The sequence below is a fragment of the Euwallacea similis genome, chromosome 28 (genome assembly GCF_039881205.1).
Source record: "Euwallacea similis isolate ESF13 chromosome 28, ESF131.1, whole genome shotgun sequence".
Taxonomy (NCBI): domain Eukaryota; kingdom Metazoa; phylum Arthropoda; class Insecta; order Coleoptera; family Curculionidae; genus Euwallacea; species Euwallacea similis.
This window is the reverse complement of record NC_089636.1, coordinates 429,530-453,302: the sequence shown is the minus strand read 5'-3', so window position 1 is coordinate 453,302 and position 23,773 is coordinate 429,530. Positions and strand designations below refer to the sequence as shown.

Sequence of the window (23,773 nt, the reverse complement as noted above, 5' to 3'; positions counted from 1 at the left end):
GAGCGATGTGAGAGGAAACGCGGAAACGTTATTAATACTTACAACTGAAGCTTTGTTCGTTTGTTTCCAAAACCGTGGCAATTTCAGGTAATAATAAAAGCAACGTGTAATATATATAAATATATATAATATAATAAAAAAATATAACAAAAATAAAATATAATCAATGAAATATTATTTTAAAAAAGCGAAAAATAACGGAAATAAAGTACATAGTGTGAATATATAAACTTATTTTCCTTACCTCGTTGCTGCCTGAAAAGTAGGGTGCGATATATTCAGAACGTTTGTCGTTGGAACACCTTTGGATTTCGAGAAATATGACCACGTGTCAGTCAAAATTAATGAACTCAATTTACCATATCAGCAATGGCGTCACTAATTTTTCATTTTTACTTTCCTTTGTATATCTGCCTCACTGTTTATTAATTTTTTACTTATAGATAGGTGGCTAGAGGTATACTACATGCACTCGTTATGAGATAGAGAGAATAGAAATGTTGCAATTGCTCGATATTTTCGATAAAACATATTTCTGTAGAAGCGTTTATCATGTAGAAAATCACCCAAAAGTGTGCCGAGGAACGTACTGTTGTACAAAACAAATTGTGACGCATTAAAAAAATTTCACCGGAAGAAAAATCGGATTTTTCGTTGACCCTGTAATAGCTTCCTTGCAGTAAGATGTAAAAACCCTTCTATAGGTCGTCGTTCTATGTAAATCTTTTATAGGTCAAGGATGGATCTACTTGAATGTGATTAGTTTAAAAAAATGTTTCAATTGTTGCTTAGTTTGTATTCAGAATTAATCTCTACCAATATTAAGGGACCAGAAAAAGATTTTTCCAAGTCTATCTTAAAGATTTCACATTTCAAGCTTATACTCGACACGAACTAGTCCCACCATCATTGCTGACTCGGCCTTCTGAAGTAGTCCAAGTTCGTGCTCCGGCGAAAAGGCGTTCTTCGCCGGTCGACCCTGCAAATCGACCTAATAAGGACGAATCTCGTTTATCGCCCAGCCCCAGCATGGTCGACTTGATGTATTGGGTGTTCTGAATTACGGACTGTTTGCGGATTTGCCTTAGGGAACAACCATTTGCCTACAAGGTGTTTGTAATTACGTAGTCTCGGAGATATGGGCAATTCTGATTTACTCTCTTTTGGCTTGAATAGTTCTGGCCCCCCGGTGATGAGTTGGGAACAAATCTAATAGAGCCAAAAGTTCTCCTAACTGTAAAATCAATTTTTTCGGCTACTTAGAATCAGTTAAGAACACTCCCATGGGTAATAAATATGAATGTCAATTATGTGGAGGCAACAAGTTGTCTTTAAATGGTAAAGATAAGGCAGCAAAGTATTTAATGCCTCCCGAGTTATACTAAATCATTTCATTTTTAACCAGTAAGTCTTACAATTACCCACACAACTTTCTTCATTAAACAAGTGGAATAAATAAATTTGTGACAGGCTCTTAATGACCGCACATAACGGGTCAGATAGACTCAAACCTAGGTATAAACCTATGCAAAATCCAATTAAATATAAATCTATAAGATATTTTTATTGAAATAACCGCTCCATATTCAGAACCGAATGAACATATTGCCTGAATGTCGTTCTTTACAAAACATAATGGACTACTTTCTTCACGAAAATATCACTGCTGGCTCACCTTAAGGCCAACTGTATTAGGCTATTCAATAGGCAATCAAAATTGATTATATTTGAAGACTGAAAGTTAATTAATAGTTTATTGAATTGAATCAATTTGTGGACATTTCGAAGCGATTGTTTATGTATCAAAGTTGAAGGGAAAGTCTTTGTACCAAGATTATTTATAATCGTTTTCTAACGACTTAAGCTTTAGTTTTAATGTGTTTAAACACAATATATGGCCCCGTTCGACAGAACCATGCAACTGTTGATGGGATTTCTGCTGAAGAACACGATTCCAATATGTCTCAATGGGAAATGACATGATTTTTGTCTGAATTTCACTTGAATCACAGTCGCGCTACTGACCTCTACTGAACGTGAGCGTCTTAACAATCAATTAATACTTCCATTCAATGGATGTGGTTCCATCGAATTCCCCCTAAACCTAAAAATTCTTCTAGAGCTGCCAAACATATCGTGAATTCAAGGAAATTAATTCCCCGGAATTCGTCTTTCATTTAATACACCCATACAAAAATTGACAAGGCACGATTTTTCCTTGCAGTGAATTTTATTCAAGTCACAAACCTTAATACTGTTTGATGTTTTTCATGGAGGTATTAAATTAGTTTTCATGTAGGAATAAGTGGAATTTGAGAATCAAATTTAAATTCTACGAAATGAATTTTGTTCAAATTTAATGCATTGGAACTACTGTTTGTTGGGAAAAATAATTTTTCACATTGCGTAATAATTCCAGATGATTAGTAGTCATTGACCGTGAAATACATCATTATCCAATAAAATTGATCCATTTTAGGTCTACTACTGTTTTGATCTATGTAGGTGGATTGTTTCATGGGCTAATTGAAGGATTGATCTACTGCAGATAATGTGTCCGTTGCATTAATGGAAACCACCGAATAGGTTGTGTCTATCACCTGTTTGAATATATTGCAAATGATGCAAAATTGGTGTCAGAATACTAGCTTGAAACTAAACATAGAAATGACTGGGTTGCTAAATTTTTATAAAATCAAACAAAGCCAGTCCTTATATCCCTTCCCATGGTAGGTCAATCCCAATATTTTGGTAACTTGTATCTCCAGTTTAGTGTTGGGCCATTTTTTTTGACTCACCTATATCAGACTTGCATATCTAGACTGAGCAGCAGCTATGGTCTAAGTATTGGGTGAAGTTGTATTTCGTGCTGTTTAATCTAATAAAAATATCAATCCCAGAAAATCTAGTGACGTATTTTACGGTAAATATCTATTAAGAAGCCTTCAGCTACACCATAGAAATTACTATTTGAAATAAAATTATACTAAAAAGAAGTCCTTTGTTACGCCTACCAAGTACACCAAGTTTCAATAAAATCACCAATCAGAGTTTCATCAATTATTAAAACAAAACGATTTTTCATTAAAAGTTTGAAGCCCTATTTCTCAAAAATTAAGTAAGCTGTAATACGTTTACACGAGTACTTTTTTTGCAAAATAAATATGAAGAGGTGTTACCTCTTTATATGTATATAATTAATACTATATTCGGAGTGGCCAGGCTGCAATTTCCGAACTTATTGTAAACAAAACATAAATGGCTTTAATGAAAGCCCCAGGTTTATGGTTCACCGTATGCAAGGCTTTTTCAATAATCAATAATCAACGATCAATAGGTCAATTCGTAGGCGCCGCTCAAATGACAATTGATTGCATCGTATGAATATTAATGGTGGCATGTTGATGGCCCGCACGCAAAGATCCATTGATTTGACTAAAGTATGTAAAAAGAAGTATCCTCGAAGATTTAAGCCCATAAGGGTTCTTGCTTAGGTTGCCGGCCAGGTGACAAGACTCCGGAGTTAATTTGGGTTCTATATATACCTTAAAGAACTTGACCCGTTTCAAATGAACACCGTCAGTCTGCCCCAAGGTGAAAATGTAGAAGACATTTGTTTCATAAAATATTACAAGTTAATCACCAAGTTTACGAAATGCCCTGTGTGTTATCTTCTCTAATGCATTTAGAACAACATTAAATGGCAAAGATAAGCGAAAATTAACAATAATTACTGCACAAACATCTCGAAGATAAATCGATTAAACTCACCTAGTTATGTCTTCGGTACTAACAGCCCTTGGAGTGCCGATTGGTTGGTGTAAGGCAAGATTAGACGAGTGAGCAGAGTGGATTGATTCAGTGTAGAATCGCGATCCTTTGGTGGCTGAAAATTAAGGAATTTGCAATAACATGTATAATTACGATGAACACAAACACTTACAAAGTTGTGGGGAGTAAGATGTATCTGAAGCGGGCGGATTAAAGCCTGAATCCGGTTTGGCGACTACAAGAACCACTGAATCTTGGGTCGTTTTGAGGGTGGCCACGGCGTCTTCGTGGGTAACGTTTTCAAGGTTTACCTCTCCTTTCTGTAAAAAAATATTTAAATGATTATCTATGGTTTATTACTTCGCGAATCAAATTAAAAGCTAGTTCTAAATCCTGTCATATTTTGATAGCCATCAGTGGTCGACACTGGTACACAGAGCAATTTGAAATTCTATGCAACTTATTGGGATCTCGAGTACCGTAAAAAAAAGAATCTTAATGCAATATCATAGGCTATCATAGATTTCCATTGCAATGTGTCTCTGACTTTTCATTTAAATAGTTAATGGCAAAGGTTATCACAATTTTATAAAGTTTTTTACCTGATATTACTTGGAAAATAGATAATATTATGTACTTATTATACGAATTATCCCTACGATATGACAATCAATTTAAGGACTCTCTAAACTAGCCGACTTTTTGTCAGTTGCTTAATTGACGACCGATAAGTGCATGCACATGAATATGCACTCAAACTTCAACTAAACTATGGGCATATAAAAAGTCAGTTAGCCTGCGGAGCACCTAATATTGCACTACACCGATGCAAACGCACTGTAGTCTAAATGCTGATAAAAAGCGGAACTAAACCTTATTTGAAAAGAAGATTCATTTTTTGAAAGAAATAATTCTAATTTTTTTCATTGTTTGATTGCAATTCTTTTTTCTCGCTGCTTTAGATGCGGTCAATCATACAAATTCAAATGTGTACTTTTGTCTTCATTTTCCTATGTCCTAAGTCCTATCGCTTGTTACATTTTCCCTAAGAAAGTCTGAATCATCCTGTATAACACTGGGCAGATGCAATCATTAGACCTCACTTAAAGTCTTACAATTGAATCTCAAGACAAGTTTTACTGCTCAAACTAGAAGACATGAGAACTTAAGACTAAGCAATTTATCAAAATAATTTCAGATATAAAGCGATACAGCCTTTTTTAAACCTAATTGGATCATAAATCGCATCCTCTGTTACACGCTTCCGAACTTACTTTCCGGCTAAAACGCTACAAGATTGATTTACTTGGAAATTGGTATATATTTCAGTTTCAAGAGAAAATTTGAAGGGAAAAATGTAGTATGGATTAAGGGAAACTTACTACATCGTCCCTAACTGCCACCAGTTTGTCCCCGACCGCTAACCTGCTGTCAATTTGAGCTGCGCCGCCTTCCATAACTTTCGTAACATAAATGCCATTATCACCCGGTATATGCTGATTTCCTATTCCTCCCGCAATGCTGAACCCGAGTCCTTTGTTGCCTTTAATTAATGCTATTTCCATCACCTTCATATGACGAGGCTGGCGACGACGCCGTATACTCTGGAGAACAAAGGCCGTTATTTACAATACACATAATGCAATACTGAGTTTGAAAATCGAAGACTTACGAGTTTCACTGTGTTCCCAGCTCTCTTCAAAGCTTCCACTGCCATGGCATGAGGCACATCCACTACAGCTTGATCATTGACAGCCAGAATTGAGTCTCCCACGAAGAGTCGACCATCTGCCGCCGCGGCACCACCTCCAATTAACTTGGTAACGTAGATGGCGGTGTCGTCGCCCACGTGAGGGTTGTCAGTACCACCGGCGATGCTGAAGCCGAGACCCGCTCCGCCTCTTTCAAGGATGATTTCTTCATATTCCCACTCATCATTGCCATTAACCTGGAAAATTTCAGGATAAGGATGTTATATAACTTTATTTTCTATATGTTAATTTTTAAATGTAAATTAAAGCAAAGTTTGAAGTGTGACAGGGAAGCGCCGACCGATGGAAAAGCAGAAATGTTAGAGATTGTTTCGGAAAGCTCCACGAATCTGCTTATGCAAGTCAAAATGAATGCTTCTATAGACCTACCTAAAGTACTTTTATTTTAATAGGACATCTTGTATATGAGCACATGCGCTGAAAGACAATTCCATTTCGTTTAAAAAGATTTTCATGTTCCTATACCTAAACCGACATATTTGGCATTAGTCCAGTTTTGTGGATTGTTTACATAAAGGAATATTTTAGAGTTTTTCCGATGGTGGACGTGGAACACCATAAAGAAGAAAAAAAAATGTAATCGTTCAAGCATTCGTGAATGTTCGTCGTGTTGCCGTCGTGTCGAAGATCTCTCGGCCTTGCTAAAAGTGAAGGTTGAGGTGCATTTCCGATTTAAACATGATAAACACAGTGGCTCGCCAGGTCAGTGGCGCAAATTACAAATTCAGTTTTGACAGTGTTGTAAAACAAATGTGTCATCCAACATTATGCAACAATCTGGCTTATTCTTTTATTCCATGGTAATAAGGCTTCGCACACAACTAGTTGTAGAATTGTACTTTTCCCAGTTATCTCGTATATTACTAAAAGCGTTGAAAGACAATTACATTTTTTCCTTCGTCATGGAGATCTTGGAGATGTGCCTCCCGTTGACACTAACAAATCACAGTTTCTTATACTTTGTATAATGAAAGATGATATCCCTAAGGAAAATAATATAGGGTGGGGCCTCAAGGCATGCATTGCTGATTAATAGCCACTGGACAGGATATTACGATTGTCAAAGAATTTTAATTGTTTACAGTTCACGGTAAACAAAAGCAGCCAAGTACCTCTACTGATTTTATAACCGAACGATGTGAAATAATCAATTTATCGATTCGATGAATCACCATGGCGACGTAGCGCAGGTGTGCCTATTTAGCTATTTTCAAGGCAGACGAAAATAGTAAAATTAATATCAATCGCTGATTTGTTTGCGGGATTCATTTTAAAGATTGATCAATGTAAATATTGATTTTGCCTGCAGCTTTTCAATGATATTTTCAACTACTTTTTAAAGAATTTTATATATTTATTTTAAACTATTAAATCCTATGGATAAAAAATGGTTCTATTCATGTTTGTAGAGCCGGGTTTCGACGATCGAGGCTAGGAAGCCCGGTAATACCGGAGGAGTGCCCACGGCAAATCTAGACCTTTTTGAAAGGGTCATCAGTTTCGGCAGTTAGGCTTTGATATTTCGCCGGAAAATCTTTCGAAAACGAATTTTTGTAGTTTTGCATATAATTACTGTCACCGAGCATGTTCAATCCCGCCAAGATTATATGCAAAGTTGATTTTGCACGGCGGAGAAGAAACAGCAGAGAAAAAATCTCCCCCACTCGCGAGTCGAAATCTTTTACGCATCTAGTGCGGGAACATACTCATTGCCACATGCAAATGCGTGTGAAAAAAAACGTTAAACACGCCAGTGGAAAATATATTTCTCATCTTAACTATACGTACTCTCGAGAATTTCAAAACAACTTCGGACACGCAATTGCCTACGGCTGCTTACGCTGACATGCTGTACGGTTCTTTCCATTAAGATATATTTTGGAATTTTTAAGTGAATAAATTATTCGAACTCATGTCGATTTTAATAAACTTGTATATCTCGGATACCCTCGTCTTCCTTTGACTGTACATGGAAACGAGCGGCAGTTTCTTTCATCTGAACTAACCCTCTGAAATTATGAGCATTTGATAGCAAACAAAAGTTCTCTGTGGTGATGTAGTACAGACAGTTCGAAGGAAACTAACTAGTTTAATCACGCAAACGAAGTTACGACAATACCGCATTTTAATGAACAACAAACAAGACATTGTTTACTCCTGCATACACATACATCTGAAATGCTAACCTGGACGCTCTGTTTGTGGTATTCCTAGCTGCCATTAAGCAAAGTTGCATCGTTATCTCAATTTTTAATTAGGCTAATTGACCCAGACGTACCATTTTCATATTGGAAATTGATCCATTTTGACTCGGACGTACTCCGTAACCCATTGAGCCCACTACAAATCGCACTACTCACTGACCGATCTTCGATAACACCTGATTTGCAGTTCACTTTAACAATGCCAACGATAATTGTTGCTAACGACGGACCATTTACAAACGAAAATAAAACTTCACATTATCACAGAGCACGAACCGTCCGGTGTGAAAACCAATATTTTAATGGTATTCAAGCCTAATTCGATAGTTTATAATCACGAAAATAACCAACGACGACGTAACTGAAATGTTGTATAATTAAGCACTAATGTAATTGATTGGAATATGGCTATGGCAGATTAAGAAAAGGTGATTCCAAAGAGTAAACAAGGCTGGTATCATTTTTTCCAATCAGTAATGACAATTGTATTGGGTATAGCGAATTTAATTTCCATCAGAGAAAGTCTTTGGTTGAAAGAATTCGCAGCAACCTAAAAAAATCCTAGAAATACGCAAATACAGAGTGACCACTTTTCCCTTTCCTTCAAAATTTCCATAATTTCCTCCCTTTTTTTAATTTCTACAAACTTCGAAAGTACACAAAAAATATATTTTTATTGCGTTTTTACATTCTTACGAGAATTTATTTAATGAGATAATTAAAAATAAGGACCTAACAATTATCAACGGAAGTTTTCCTTCTACGAGATAGTCTTGTCAAGCTAAAAACTCTGAAATTTCATTTTTCCGTAACGACTTTATTTTAAAGACGGTCCTGGATTTTTTAAATCAGGTTCTTAACCTCCTTTTATTCATAATTTTGTGACATAACTGTTTAATGGATTTGATTAGTTTTTGAATTAGACTTTGGGTAGATTATTGAAAACAATAAGGATTTTGGGTAGCACGTCTACTTTTTTTTTCACCCAGTTTACACACCTCGGATGTGAATGACCTGCTTCTGGTTTTACCGCATGAAGGCGTAACGGAAATATTGCGTGACCTTTGCATGCATCTGAAGTTCACTTACGTTCAGGGCATTTCAGGGTAATTCAGGGTAATTCAAAGATCATCTTTCTGGAATATTAGTGCGGTGGGTTTAATGCTTCTCAAACTGAAGATTCCCACGTCAAAGAAGCTCTGCTCCAACGTCATAGATGGGTTTCTTGCAATGGATGTTGTGGCAGGACAAACAAAACAATATCTTGAAAACAAAAAGTGCCAACATACGAATAATTGCAGGGAACGTAACCGTGGAAAAGATGAATTAACTGCATTGGCTAACAATACCTTTCAACTGGCCATTTATCTGGTATTTCTGAAGCTGTTATCATAGAAAGGAAACACCACTATCGAACTTGAAAAGCACAACTGATCCACATCAAAATAAATAACTCCGTGAACTACAGAAGCGATACCCTCGCAAAATGTAGGATATCAGTACGAGCATCTTTTGAGACTGTCCAAAAATATGGCGTTATCACCTCTTGTTAATAACAATTAATTTTCATGCAGATCGGTCATTAGCATTGTCAGTAATGGACTACGAGGGACCTAAAGATGAATCACTCTAATAAAAATAATAATACATAAATAAATAAATAAATAATTAAAAAAACAATCGAGCGGTACAACGGTTTCATTTGTGGATTGTTGGGCGTCATGCAATGCAGAAGGAAAAATATTCTCAAAAAATTCTGAGCATTTTCATTAAACTGGCAGTTTGCTGTTAAATTTATTATTAAAACAGTTGAACTAAGACTTTGACACTTTTTAAATCAAAGACGCCAGTTTGACATTTATAAAAAAGAGAAACAAAAACACCTTTAGTCAAGATCTAAGGACGACCATTCTTTCTATACTCTTTAGATATTTCTAAGTCCTGCAATATGCAGGTAAGGCGGTGATATTATGTAGGTTGTAAACAGTGTAGTCACTTTATTGACAGTCAGCTTAAATTGCATTTGCTCTCTGTCAACCAAATTAACTTCAATTATTCAGTAATGATACAATTTCCAACTGAACAGAAGCGATGTATGCTTAAAATTTACTTCCCTTTACACAGAAACGTGGAACTATACTCGCACCTGAGCCACGTCATGTCTCTTAAGTGGATACGTGGAAACGAATATCTACAAATCATGCCCATACTTGTTAGCAGAAATCAATAATACGATCAAAATCTATGCTAAAACTAACAAAATGATTTTTCTCTGAAATATTAGCAAATTCAGAATAAAAAGGAGATTCAAAATCCAGGTCCGTATTTACAAAAAAAAAGCGTAGTTGATAATGGTTGCAGTAGAAGGCCAAAACGTACTTTGATAAATTGTCAATTATCTCATCAAATGAATCTATTAGGAAAAATCTAGGAAATAATATAAAAGTTTTTGGTTAAATTACATTTTTCCAGAATTATTTAGTACGAAGTTTGAAAATTTTAAAAGTGCTCTTAATTGAGCTACAAATTCCCGATACCCACACAAAAAATGATGATCATTTATAGCTTCGGTTAACATATTTTAGACCCATCAATATTAGACCCATACAAATTTAGCGCATCCGAATTTTATTCAAATGCTTACACAACCTGTGAAAAAATATATAAAAAAAAGTTTGTACTTGGAGGAAATTTCTAATTCCAGCCAGCTAATATCATGGAAAAACAGTGGTAATGGCTATTTTTAAACTAATCTCCTTGGCTCTGAGTGAGGGAAATTAAGTTTAAGATTATTAGCCATAGTTCTGGAACCAAAGCTAATTAGACATACATAGTACTGAAAAAATGCACTAAATCCCCTACACATCAACACAATACTTTTAATGGCATACGCAATGTCGAAATACTCTATTAATGCCGTCGAAAAAAGTAAACCGCGTCTCGAGGTCCTACGCCAACTGAATAACTCAAGGCATGGCAAATCCGATAAACCAAAACGATTTCTGTTTTGACTCCTTGCCAAGAGTTAATAAATGAAACAGCATATAAAAAACATTGGCTTGTTACAAAATTACGATTATATGACGCAAACTAGTGGCGTTCCAGTCCTAGACGATACGTTTTTCTTATTTAGGAAAAATCATCTCTGCAAGATTTAATGCTATAACAAGTGAGGAAAGTAATTCTTAACGCACGAGCGTGAAATTGTGCGCACGAACCCTGGACAAGAACGGCAATCACGTGAGTGTGCCGAGACGCTTTCTTGCGAGTTATGCACACTATTTTGACCCACGACCATGTAGCATACACAAAAAACTGACCCGGGTCATTGTCGCAAAAATTCAACACTACTTCATCGGCGCAGAATTACGTATGATCATTTTCATATGTCCGGCCAGGCCTTGCTTATAATATTGTGTGATATATTGTTGGATATCATTATCGAAATTAATATCTTTTAGCTATTTTGGATACACGTGGGATCTAGCTAAGTTATTAGTAAGGACATACGCATTTCGTTACATTGTGGGATAATTCATTGGCTTCTCCTAACACATGTGTTCCTTATTAGAAAGGAACAATATCCTGGTTGGTTATATTTACTTTCTTGGAAGGTCGTGGGAAAATATGTTGACCAACAAAAATGTAGATTTTAATACAAGCCATCTATCCGAAATTAATGGCTCATAACTACCAGCATTATTCACATTATCCACATCAAGGAAAAGTCTTAAAAACACAAAGTTGGAACAAAATATTACCTTGAGAACGCGACCTTCACTTAACCATGTTATAAAATATAATTTGGCTGAGCCACTGTAGTAACAGAACTGATTTATTATCGAACTACTGCCAAGTAATAAAATACTGAGCACCAATAATTTTTCAACACCAGCATGATCAAAGCAAATCGAATATTTTGAGTTTCGGTTTATATTGTTAGATTCATCTACCAAATTAGAATATAAATCGTCTAAGAAACTCCTAGTGTTCAAAAAATCTGAATCCTCACATTAACGGTATGGGGACAGATCGGAGACGGTTGACTTCAACTCTTGTTGCCTCGTATAATTATGGAATTCAACCAGACTTTTTAATCTGGATTCACATCTGGCCTATTGTGAACCTTCGTTGCCGGGTAACTTTTTTAATTTTTTTTATATATGGTCTATAGAACTGAGAAAATTAATCTGCATAACTCCCAAGATAGTGTCTTAGCACACTAGCCCGATTGCCGCCCTCATCTACGGCTCGTGCGCATCATTTCACACTCGTGCGTTTAAACTTACTTTCTTTGCTTGTTAAGTTACACCTGGTGTAGGAAGGTAAGGATTTAAAATGTTTCAAATTAACGCAATTCGACCAGAGAAATATGTTGGCACTCTCATTGGGGGTCAGATTAAATTGGTCAGGAGAGAGGAAAAATTCAAAGTATTGATCTGGGGGAAAAGGCAAATTCTTGATTGCTGCTAACCTAAACGCGCAAAACTCCATCCCTTGTGAAAATGGTATGTGCAATGACATTGAGGACGAGAACATTGAAGTGTCCTCTGGGGTGAGTAGTGTATATCACTGATGGCAATCAAAGGAAGTTACTTGGCACGCATTCAGACAATCCAAAATGTTGAACTAATTTGTGAAATCTAACTTTTCACGCAATATATTCACAGACTAAGCACCTCTGCGAAGAAAATTCGAAAGGATTTATGCTTTCTTGCCTACCTCACTCATGTCTATATCTTGTCACACAATTGCCCTGCTAATCCTTCATTTCTCAAAATCGGATCATATCATCATATCATTATTACAGAATAAATAAGAAAAGATATTACTCAATACTTATAATTTCAGTGGTAATATGCATACAGGGTGTCACAACTCTACACTCATAATATCATCGAATCCGAATTTTGAACAAAACAACACTTTTGAAGACCCTTTAAAGTATCGAACAGGTTTGCTCTTCGCAATCAATTACAAAAAGTATGAATTTTCACATGTGGTTACGAAAAGTTTTATTATTCGAAATTGGTTGTGAAAAGTAATATAACATATTTTTATACTGGATAGTTATATTATATGCGTGCCGAAGCCAAAATTAGGGAAAAAATTATACACGCTGGGAAATCACCATTTTGTATAAATTGCATCCTTTTGCAAAAATTTGCTCGTTACACAAAATAGCATCATTCCCAACTATTTACATAAGTCACTAATTAAAGGTCGGTTTCACAATCACACTTTCTATATAAAAGTTTTTACTGCAGTATGTAATACAGGGGCGATAATTAGGATCTAAATACAGTTGAGATGCACACCCACACGAAAAGATAGTATTTTGAAACCGTAAGATAAGGCAAATCCTTGTATATCCATATAGATCATAAAATTGAACTCACGATAGTGTCCCATTCAAGCTTTAAAGATTAAGGAATATGAAACATGTCGTATTTGATAGCACCAACAGCGTAAAAGTAGCAGCATTTCGAGCACCACTTTCATAGACTAACGCACAGAGGACCAAAAAGTAAAAATACTACTTACTTGTTTAAGATCTCCTTGCCCCAATAGTGGTGAATGGGCCTGAAATAAAGGAAAAATGTTGAACACCTCTTCAAAAATACCGAATCACTAGGCTAATAATTTCGAGACAAAAAAACTTTTACCAAGGTCTTTTTAACAATTGTTAAAACAATATCAATAACTTTTTTGTTATTTTTCAATTTTTTTAATAATTTATCAAAATATTTTCTCAAAAGTATTCGAAATCGAATAAACTTTCTGTAGCTTTATTAAAATTTTTAAATTAAGCATTAAAATTTGGTAGAAAAGACTGGAATTACAGAAAATTTATTCTTAAGAGGGGAGGAAATGTAATGGCAATATCATGAGTTATCTGACTCGTTCCAGTGGCGATTAAATTTGGGAATTTTTTTTCCTAACAAATCGTAAATGTTTAATTTTTCAACATCAAACAAGGAGATTCGGTTAATTCTGCAAGGTTTATATCAGCCGGCAGACAGTTCATTAAATTGGCGAATCTCACCGTAAAAGCGGCTTCTGTGCGAAGCTGTCGTTTTTACCTCAGGGACATTATAATGTTTATTGGGTTTGATATTGTGGATATAAATGTTACACCTTTTTTCAAGGAATGCATTTGGATAATTTGATTGCAGTTTATTTTCAATTTGATAAATTGACGTAAATCTGACGATTCAGTTTTAACTTCTTAAATTAAATTCTAATTTAAATTTAAATTTAATTAAATCATTACTGTACCCTAGACCTGTGTAGTACTTATTGTACCTCCATTGATTTAATACTGGTCAACCTGTAGAGGATGTTAAAAAAAATTGAAACCCCTTAGTATACTTAATTAGGCAACTAAGAATGATTACACTACAAGTGACCACAATTCAAACTTGTACGCAGTTAACTCAAGTACCTACTGTTGAATTTATACCTCGAATAGACCCTGTGCTTGTCGAATACGCCATGTAGCTCTATCCGGGAATAATCCGAGTATTTATCTAAATAAATGATTCCACGCGGATTAATTTTGGTATTATGTTTGTACTGGAATCCTTATTTATCTCTGTCGGCGTAGTTGTACGAACATATCTGAAGTGAACATATCCCATTAGCGTCGCGGATGCAAAACCAATATGTTTACATCAGTGATGCACGCCACACCGCGTCGCGACGCATAACATCCAGGGGATTTTCACTAGGATTTGCCATTCGGCACGAGAGGAAAGATAAATTACAAGAGAGATTAAGAGCGAGAGATATTAGTTTTTTCCCTGTCTTGTATACAGATGCATTTTGTACGACTATCATTAAAATTTGGAGATTCACCTGAAAATCCACCTGGAGTTAAAGAGCTTATCAGTAAAAGGAAAGTAAGCCTCGTTTTATTACACAGGGTGCTGGAAAAGGGGAATTTTTACATTTATGCTTTCTCGAGCACCCTTTATCAATCAGCACATATACAGGGTGTTTCCTTTAAATGATACCACACATAGTTGCTGTCTTGGCAACACGGCAAACATAAGAGATGCAGCATCTGTTAAAAGCAACAAAAACTGCTATTTTTGGTAATCACTTAAAGTGCAATCACAGCATTGTCGAATTATTACTGGTTTCATAACTTATCCACGTTCACTTTTTCCCCAAATATGGATCTGGATTTTTTTAATGTTGCTTCCAAAATCCCTTTTATTCCCTATCAAATGATGCATTACTATGATGCTATTTTTAGACATTTCGTCTCAGAAATGTATCATCAAGTTTTCAAAGTAGGAATCTACGTATTGTTCGTTATTTCAAGTAACTTTACAAAATCGTTTCGAATTTCTCTTCAGATATTGTAAAGCTAAGTGGTCAGTAACGGGGCAACTTTTGTCCCATTTAATCGATCTTGCAACCGCACCACGTTAATATAACCTTCGCTTAGCTAAGCCACGCTTAAAATGAGATAATACACATCGTAAACAACAACGGTGCCAAAGTGGCCAAGCGTCACTCCAGCTGTAGTCAAACTTTAATTGTTCTTCTTAACTTTAAGTAATATTTTTCTTTGGGTTTAGGATCGGGATATCAATTAAAATTCTTATTAAGGGCAACCAACGTTTCCTAATTTATTATTGCATCCTCAGGAACACAAAAAAATAATATGTAACAATGTGTTAATCATAATACAACAATTAAAAAGTGGTATACATCAAAGTAGCATAAAAAAGGAGTTTGAGAGTGAAATCGCAGACTCTGCATATTATTCATATATTATATTAGCTTATTTTATATTATGTCTTATTAAAATAAAATGAAAACTTCACATATAAACATGTTTCAAACAACTCTTCATTTTAAAGGTCAATTCCTGAACATTAAGTTCATTTTCCAAATAAATTAGCCAGGAAAATAAATTAACACCTAAACGCCTATTTTACACTCCCTAATTTTCATAAAAATATTTAATGACGGAACGGACTTATTAAGAAAAAACTTAAAAAATAACGATTTTTTATCACCCTGTACTTCAAACAAGAAGTGAAAGCGGACTCGTGTTCATATGATTTTTTTTAAAGCATCCACAGATTCGCGCTCTGAATTTTTGATATACTATTATGAAACACCTTGTATTATGCACTTGCTTATAGCCGCTTCAGCTACAGGAGCGTTTTTTAGGGTCGATCAACAGGTCACTGCAGAATTTTCATACTTCAAAAGCGTATAATAATAAATTAATATATATTATTAATATATTAATTACAAATGCCTACTAGACTCATGTAACATAAACTATAATCTCATAGATACAAAGTACTATCACTTCCTTGCACACTTTTCTTTTGTTCAGTTTTATTTGAAAAAAAAAACACGAAATTCTCACAGCATTTAACTATTATAGTTGATCATAGTACTCGACCTAATACTGATATTATTTTGGTTTATTCTAGTGCACTATTTCAGGAAAGTTCCCACTGTTTATGTGCAAACTTATACAATAATTTACCACATAATCCTGAGTCCATGAAACTATTTAAAAAGCACTTGAAGATCTACCTTTTAGATAAATTGTTTTACGATGATAGGGAACATTATTGTGAAAACTTGTAAGAGGTGTTGAGTTTCCATTATGATTATTTTCATTTTTCCATTTTGCTTAACATTGGCACGTTTTACGACTTTAGGACAATAAAGTATTTTATTTTATTCAAATCGGGGAGGACAAAAGGTACGTAAAAGTACCTAATAAGGATAATTATGTACGAAATTTTGGTAACTGTACAAGACAGAGAAAAATGACTTAAAACGCTTTCGTTGTCTTTTTTGGGCACAAGTCTAGACAAGTAATATTCAATCGTTTCTTGTCTTCCCCGAAACCCTTCATTATTTGGTTATAATAATAGTTACATAAATATAATTGTTGCATTAGCCATTTTTTGAACAGATAATGATTGTGTTAAGGAAAATTTTTACTATCAGTCAGTAAATGTACCATTTTATGCTTGTAAATGTTTTCTATATGCTTGAGGCGGCTTTATAAGATTAGTTCAGATTGGTGCAAAATCACATATTTTTGTTCCTCCACTTTACTTTAATCCTTACATTGACAGAAGTAAACTTTTTTTACACGGATTAATTTTAAAAATTAAGTAATATCTAGATTAAGATCCAGATAATTGTATTGATCAAATCTTGGGTCAATTACTCAATAAGTACTTACAAAAAAATTATACTTACAGTGTCTAGATTAAATAAAGATGAAACTTTTCTTATAAACCCATCCTTTTCCTGCTTGCTCTTTTTTCGTCTTGAGGTCATGGCCACGGATTAATTAAACTTCTTCTATGACAAACATTATAAGTCTTGTTATATGCAAAATTTGAAACTATATAATGAAAATAGCTTTGCTCATGTTTTGACATAATTAAGGCGCTATAGTTTTTTTTAAAGGTTATTCTGAAAAAAAATCCAGAAAATTAATTAAATTGAAATGATGAAAGTTAAAAGATCAATTAATGACACACAACAGCAAATACTCTTGCAAATGTTGCAGAAACATTATGTTTTAGACAGGTTTAAATTTGTGAGATCAACATATTAGACACCCTTACTGGACAACATTCGGGGAAATGTTGACATTTAGCTCAGAATTTAGTGAATTGAACACTGTCTAAATTACCAATATTCGGCAATGTGTCAACCAATATTATGTCAAAACCAATATTAGCAAAAATGATGATGTGATCTTGAGAAAAACATATTCAGTAGGCACTCTAATTTTTTCCTCGTAAGCTAGTTATAGGGAAGTGTGCAACTGATTTAAACTCTTTTTTTCTCTTGTGAAGATTAATAGTTTAACAAAGTACCTATTTTTGTCAACTGGACAATTCAATTAACTCCGTGGGTGGGCACCCATTTCATTCCAACAAGGTTTTAATATTTTGGTTTCTAGCAAATGACTTACAATACCTAAATGTGTATATCTAACTGAGCAGATATCCTTGAATGCACAAAAGAAAAGAAGAGAAGAAGAAATCCCAATTACTAAAAATCCATAAAATAAATAAGATTTTGTGACTATTCTCTACCCTTTTCTAGCAAATGAGGGCTATCTTTTCCATAAGAATAATTAGTGCGACGTTCCCCTCTTTATCTAAGGAATTATTTTCCTGGAGAAGATAATCCCCATTTCCCAGGAAACGATTAAAGATAATTATACAGGGTGATTCAAATTTTCATCCAGAAAATGTAACAGGCCATCTTAAGATTGAAATTCACAAATTTAAATAATTCCATATTTTAAAACAATCTGCTATCTATTTATAGTAATTATTTCCTAAATGTAATATACCGGTTTCTATGTTTCAATTATGAAAGGAAGGAAGAATAAATATGAAGATGGGGTTTCAGTTCTGATAAGAAGACTGAAGGATGAGCTAGTTTTACAGATTTGCATGTGGTAATGGTTACCTTAATGTAATAATTGTTTATGTTACAAGTTTAGTAGATGACTTGTTACAATACAAGATAGTTACAGACAAAGCGAGTACTGTATCAGTAGTATCATACTGTTTTAGGTCAAACTAAACAAGATTTCTTGACAATTTGGCGAATTGACGATCTCTATATTTGTTATTTTGACGCAATTAGATACAATTAGGTACATGTTTAAATACCTTTGCTGTTACCCTATGCCTACAGTAAGGGAAAAAATGTTTAGCTGAAGGATAATAGTTGTGGAAGAGACTTGGATTTTGCAAAACATAAATTTGCTTGAGACAGGTAAAGTTGCTTAGCAACAACTTTATGGTATTAAGCACTGTAATATTTGATTTAGTGACTATAAATCATCACAGTGCAGCACTAAGTACAGAGAACTAGGTGGACAATATGAAATAAATGTTAAACCAATTCAAACATATTGGGCAGTTTGTGGATTTATATAAGTGTAAGCATTATAAACAATGCTTAAAAAAGCTGCACATCATGCAGCTTTTAATATGATGTTAGAAAATTATATATTTTTTTAATTAGACCCCTTGGTTGTATATAGCTACAAATAGGAAGTAATGAGGGACAGTACCTATATCGACAAATAGAAACTGTCTCACTAGATGGTACCTATCTCAGTAATATGTATTATTCAAGATCACATCAAATAACGGTTCTCAATTGAAATTCATGGGTAATTATCACTAGATATACCTATGAGGATTAAGCTCAAAAAGATGGAGTTTGGTGACTCAACCAAGGGAATTTAATCCCAAGCATCAATGCATTAGGGAATTGAGGTTATGTTGCCCCCAAACTACTACCACAGTAAATATCCATTTTCCGGTCATTTATTACAGACTTTTTTGGGTAACTATCACAGCATCACTTTGAAGAGTCTAAACTAATCACTGATTTGTAAACTAGAAGGTAAATGGACCTATTCATGGTAAAAACTCAAAATAATGTTCACATTGTTCACTATGGCGAGATTTTAATTGTTTCTGGGTTGGTTTTTCTTGAACCGGAGGCAAATCAGCGGCCGCAGATTAACGCAAAATGGATATTTGAACACTTAAATAAAGAAAGGAACACTTTCTAGTACCGAACTTGCGGTTAATCACAAAAAATCACACAAAAATGTCAAAAATGAGTTTTGGGACACCTGTAACTTCATGGAACTGCAACGCTTATGATTTACCATGTTGTCACATTTCTTTGCAATGTTTATAAGTTGCTTCCTTGTAAACCTGCATTTGTGAATAATCCCGTTATCAATTAATGTTAATTATAATTATGTTAAGAGATATCTACGTGGAAATAATGAAAACCGCTTCCTTCACATTATCATTAAACGTTGAATAGGTTTTTTATAAGTTTTAGTTCTTAAAGGCTAATCCTCAATTGCTTTGCGTCAGATTTTATAGTAATACAAAAAAATAATGCTCACGTTTCGCATACCTGCGGAATAAATAATTATATTAACTTCTAAATAAATGTTTTCTAACTTTTATTCACCTTCATCCATTCAGAAATAGAAAAACTTTAAATAATATCAGAAACTAAAATGGTATAGAAAATAGGCCAACAATATAAATTATTAGTTATGTTTGGCAATGCCGCAATTAGAGGTGGCGACGTCACCAGATAGTGGAATTTTAGTACAGGGACGTATTTAAATATTATATCCTAAAAGAATTATTAGTAAATGAGATTTCATCTTTAATAGCACCCTTATTTGCGCATTTAACGTAAATCTGTTCATATTTTAAATAACGTAATTCTATCATTTCTCTGGTAAATGATGAATTGGTCCATTAGACTTTGCGAGAGGATGTTGGAATTGTTGTCAGCTCTAGGCGTGTTTAAAGCGTTGCCTGCTTCAGCCTTCATATTTCCACACTTTTATAACGCATTTTTATGCTTTCAAACCTGACAAGAATTAATGGGAAAACTCAATTCATTATTTAATATTTCTGCCAATAAATATCTTTATAAAATATCTAATGATATGAATTAAGTACGGGGCTAAAAGCTCCCCCAATTTAAACAACCAAGCCTTTACGATCATCAATTCATCGAAAATTGGTTCAAATTAGTTTAAGAAAGCTTAATTACGATCCTGTACTATGTAAATTTCTAGCTACATTCTAGATTCTAGACCGACATGGGCGTGCACAGGTCGCAGGTAGACATTTAAAATTTGACCCTCGACTATCAGAAGCCTCGCAAGCGAGCAGGAAATGCCTGTCATCTTTCACATAACAGAGTAAAAGAGAGTTTCTGGGGATGAATATACATATAACAATAAAATATTATAGGGCTTTAGTTTCATGCTATAAGCATGTGTCTAAGGCGTGTCACATATATACATAGGATGTATCAGGTTTCATATAATCTTTTTTGCTGGGACGTCTCAGGCCTCGTTGAGTTACTCAGATAAAACGTCCGATTTCGTAAGCAATAGCGTCAATCCTTAACGTTCCGTTAATTTCTGGTGATTATGAAAAATCTGCGCGAAGGGGATGAATCATAAACGTAGGACGTTGATTAAACCATTTGCTATTTACCGAATTACCATTTAAACATATGACTGACAGGTAACAGATGAATACATCAAAGATATGTCAGTCATACTTCAATGTTTACTTAAGTGCTTTTTTAATGATCGGTAGGTAAAAAATAAATGAGAAATAGAAATTTTCGTTTCTTGTTTTTTCTCGTCGCCATTGCCGTAAAATATATACCTGCTCTGTTTATAAGACAGCACTGTGTTGCCTCATTCATTTCGATTATCAAGTATCTTTGGTAGTTTAAAAGATTTTCACGTTAAGAGTTGAATTTGAGAGTCTCCACGTGACTCTATGTTTTACTAAAATGAGGTAATTCACCTACCTGATCGGTATCATTTCCTTGCCAACTGTCATTTCCCTGAAAAAAAGGATCATTTATTAATTATAATGCAAACAGTTTATACATATAATAACAGATGATCATTGAACAAAAACATCACAGCAGGCGGTGAACCGTAAACGTAAGGCACTGATTAAGCCATTTTCTATTTGCCATCAAACACCTGACGGATAACAGATTAACGGATGAATTAATCTAAGACATACCTCCGATATTTCGCCGGCTTGAGGTTTTTTGATGATCACTTTCTATTGATACTCTAAATTGTTGATCATTAAAAAAATGTGTAAAATAAACCGACCCATATGCATCCTTAATTTATGGCAAAGTAAAAACTAGCATTCTATATTTAGTTCATTCAAAACTAGTGCTACAATGAGCAATGAGTTCCTTTATTCTTTCGCACAATTGTGCTTCAACTTTATACAGGATGCTCTTGTGACAGAGTGGCGATAAGAATATGTTGGTGTTCCAGAAATGCTTGTTTGCTCATGCACCTTGAAACTATATTGTATCCATGAGTTTCTCACAAAATATGGCATGTAATTGAGAAAATGTTTAGTACTTAAATTAGCGTTTATTACATGAGGAGGAAATTTAAATTCTTAAATAAATTTCATCAATACCTTGGCGAACGGTTTTAACGATGCAAATTAGCTTAATTAAAAACTTAATTTGATGAGAACGAGAGGAAAATTTCAATTATTTAAGGCCAGTTTTTCAACGTCCTATCAAAGCTACATGTAAGAGATAACCGTTAGTCAAACTTTTTCTGTTAATTGCGGAGGTGTTTCGTACAGTTGTCCTTATTTCAACTGTTAGTTAAGTTCTTGTTCCACTTTGAAAAACACTTCATCTGTCAGTTAGTTGTTAACTGTAGGCTCCCTAACTGGACATTGATTAATTGGCCCTTTTAAGCGATTTAACATTACGGTTCAGTGATATGTACCATTATCGAAAAATTGCCCAAGTGTAGAAGACACAAGGTAGAAATCTAAATTAGCGCAAACAAAAATTAGGAATGTTTTTATTTAACCTGCTCATTGGCACCTCCTTTCAATGAAGTTACTAATTGTAAACTAAAATCGTACATGATAAATACACACACGTAATGTAATCTGCAAAATTAAGTTCAATTTCATGGGAAAAACGAGAACTGTCGCTTTGGAAAGATAAATGAACTGATGTCATGGATTCAGGAAACACACTGGTTCCCATTTGAGGGTTAATGAGGGTTAGCAGTAGATTTTGTCCGCATTTTATGGACTGAACTGCTGAATGTTCCTCCTTTATAGCTGCTTTCAAAGTTTACTAGAACTGGAGAGGAATTTTCCGAAGGAATCTTTAGGAATAGGTTTATTGGAGTTGTTTTGCTTTGTTTAAAATGGAAATTGAAAGATAACGAGATATTCTTTCAGTTCTATTTGCAATTTTACCTTCGTAGACTTGTTATGTATACATATATGTATAAAGGGTATTTCAAATTCGGACCTCACCATTGGTATCTCGGAAACTAGAAGAGATGCGAAGAAGTATATATGGGGGCAAAATTGCGTAGTTTAGCGCATTAGTAAATACCGTTTTCAAAATTAGAACTTTTCGAGTACTTCCGAAGATATCTGAAAAAAACTAAAAATTAGATATTTCGTTTTTATTTTTTTAGCGTTATTTGACAAGAAGGCCCGACACCACAAGTACATTTTCATTGCCACTTTTTCTCAACTACACGATGATGTTTTCAAAATTGCCATCCGAGTATTTTTCGGTGGAAGAATTCAATGTATCGCCTAAGAAGAAATAACGGTGATAATGATAATCGAAAGACAAAACGTCGGTATGGTAGATTTGAAAACGTCATCGTGTAGCTGAGGAAAAGTGGCAATGTAAAGGGGCTTGTGGTTTTAGCCTTCTTTGTCAAATAACATTAAAAAAATAAAAGCGAAATCTTCAATTTTTTGTTTTTTTTGCGGCTATCTACAGACATACTAAGAAAATTCAAATTTTGAAAACGGCATTTGGTAAAGTGCTAAATTACACAATTTTGCTCCCATTTAAACTTTTTCATATCTCATCTAGTTTCCAGGATCCCAATGATGAGGGTCCAATTTGAAGTGTCCTGTATACGACTATATGGGTGGCAGAGCAATATCTTTGCTTCGATTACATTGTGAATTTAAAATTTTCAAATATCAGTTAGGACCAAACGTAACGGTGCTTACCAGAAATTTGTCTGCAAAATAAACTTTGGCTCTTCCGAACAACTTAAATCTTCTGTACCTTGCTGATTTCTTGCCGAAGTATGGAGGTCTGATAAACATCTTTGCTTTGTTACATCAAAACCTGCCTCCCGCTAATATCCGGACATTATCACGTACATACTTTATACTACACCGAAGGAAAAATGATTATATATGAGATATTTTTTAATAATGTTAGTAATAGTTGGATTTGGGAGTGCATAAAGCGGTAAGCCGAGCTGCACTATAGTATTATGCCTTTGCTTCATTAAATTTTAGTCCAATAATTCCAGCCCAAGTACCTGGTACAAGACCCACGACACGCAACCTGTACATTTTACAGAGATGATGATATTATTTTATTGTCATTTTC

General features: G+C 34.4%; 1 protein-coding gene across 9 annotated transcripts in view; it reads right to left on the bottom strand.

Moving 5' to 3' along the window:
- Positions 1-23,773, bottom strand: part of dlg1 (discs large 1) — a 162,553-nt gene that overhangs the window by 17,150 nt on the left and 121,630 nt on the right. For 7 of the 9 annotated variants that reach the window (XM_066403265.1, XM_066403261.1, XM_066403263.1 and 4 more), the window contains 6 exons: positions 21,146-21,181; positions 13,292-13,330; positions 5,444-5,719; positions 5,154-5,375; positions 3,944-4,091; positions 3,772-3,886 (listed from right to left, as the gene is read on the bottom strand). In XM_066403265.1, coding sequence (XP_066259362.1) covers positions 3,772-3,886; positions 3,944-4,091; positions 5,154-5,375; positions 5,444-5,719; positions 13,292-13,330; positions 21,146-21,181 — 836 coding nt within the window. Of the gene's footprint in view, positions 1-3,771; positions 3,887-3,943; positions 4,092-5,153; positions 5,376-5,443; positions 5,720-7,821; positions 8,289-13,291; positions 13,331-16,996; positions 17,102-18,964; positions 19,452-21,145; positions 21,182-23,773 lie in introns of those variants that run through there. The other 2 variants (XM_066403269.1, XM_066403270.1) reach the window with 2 other exon arrangements.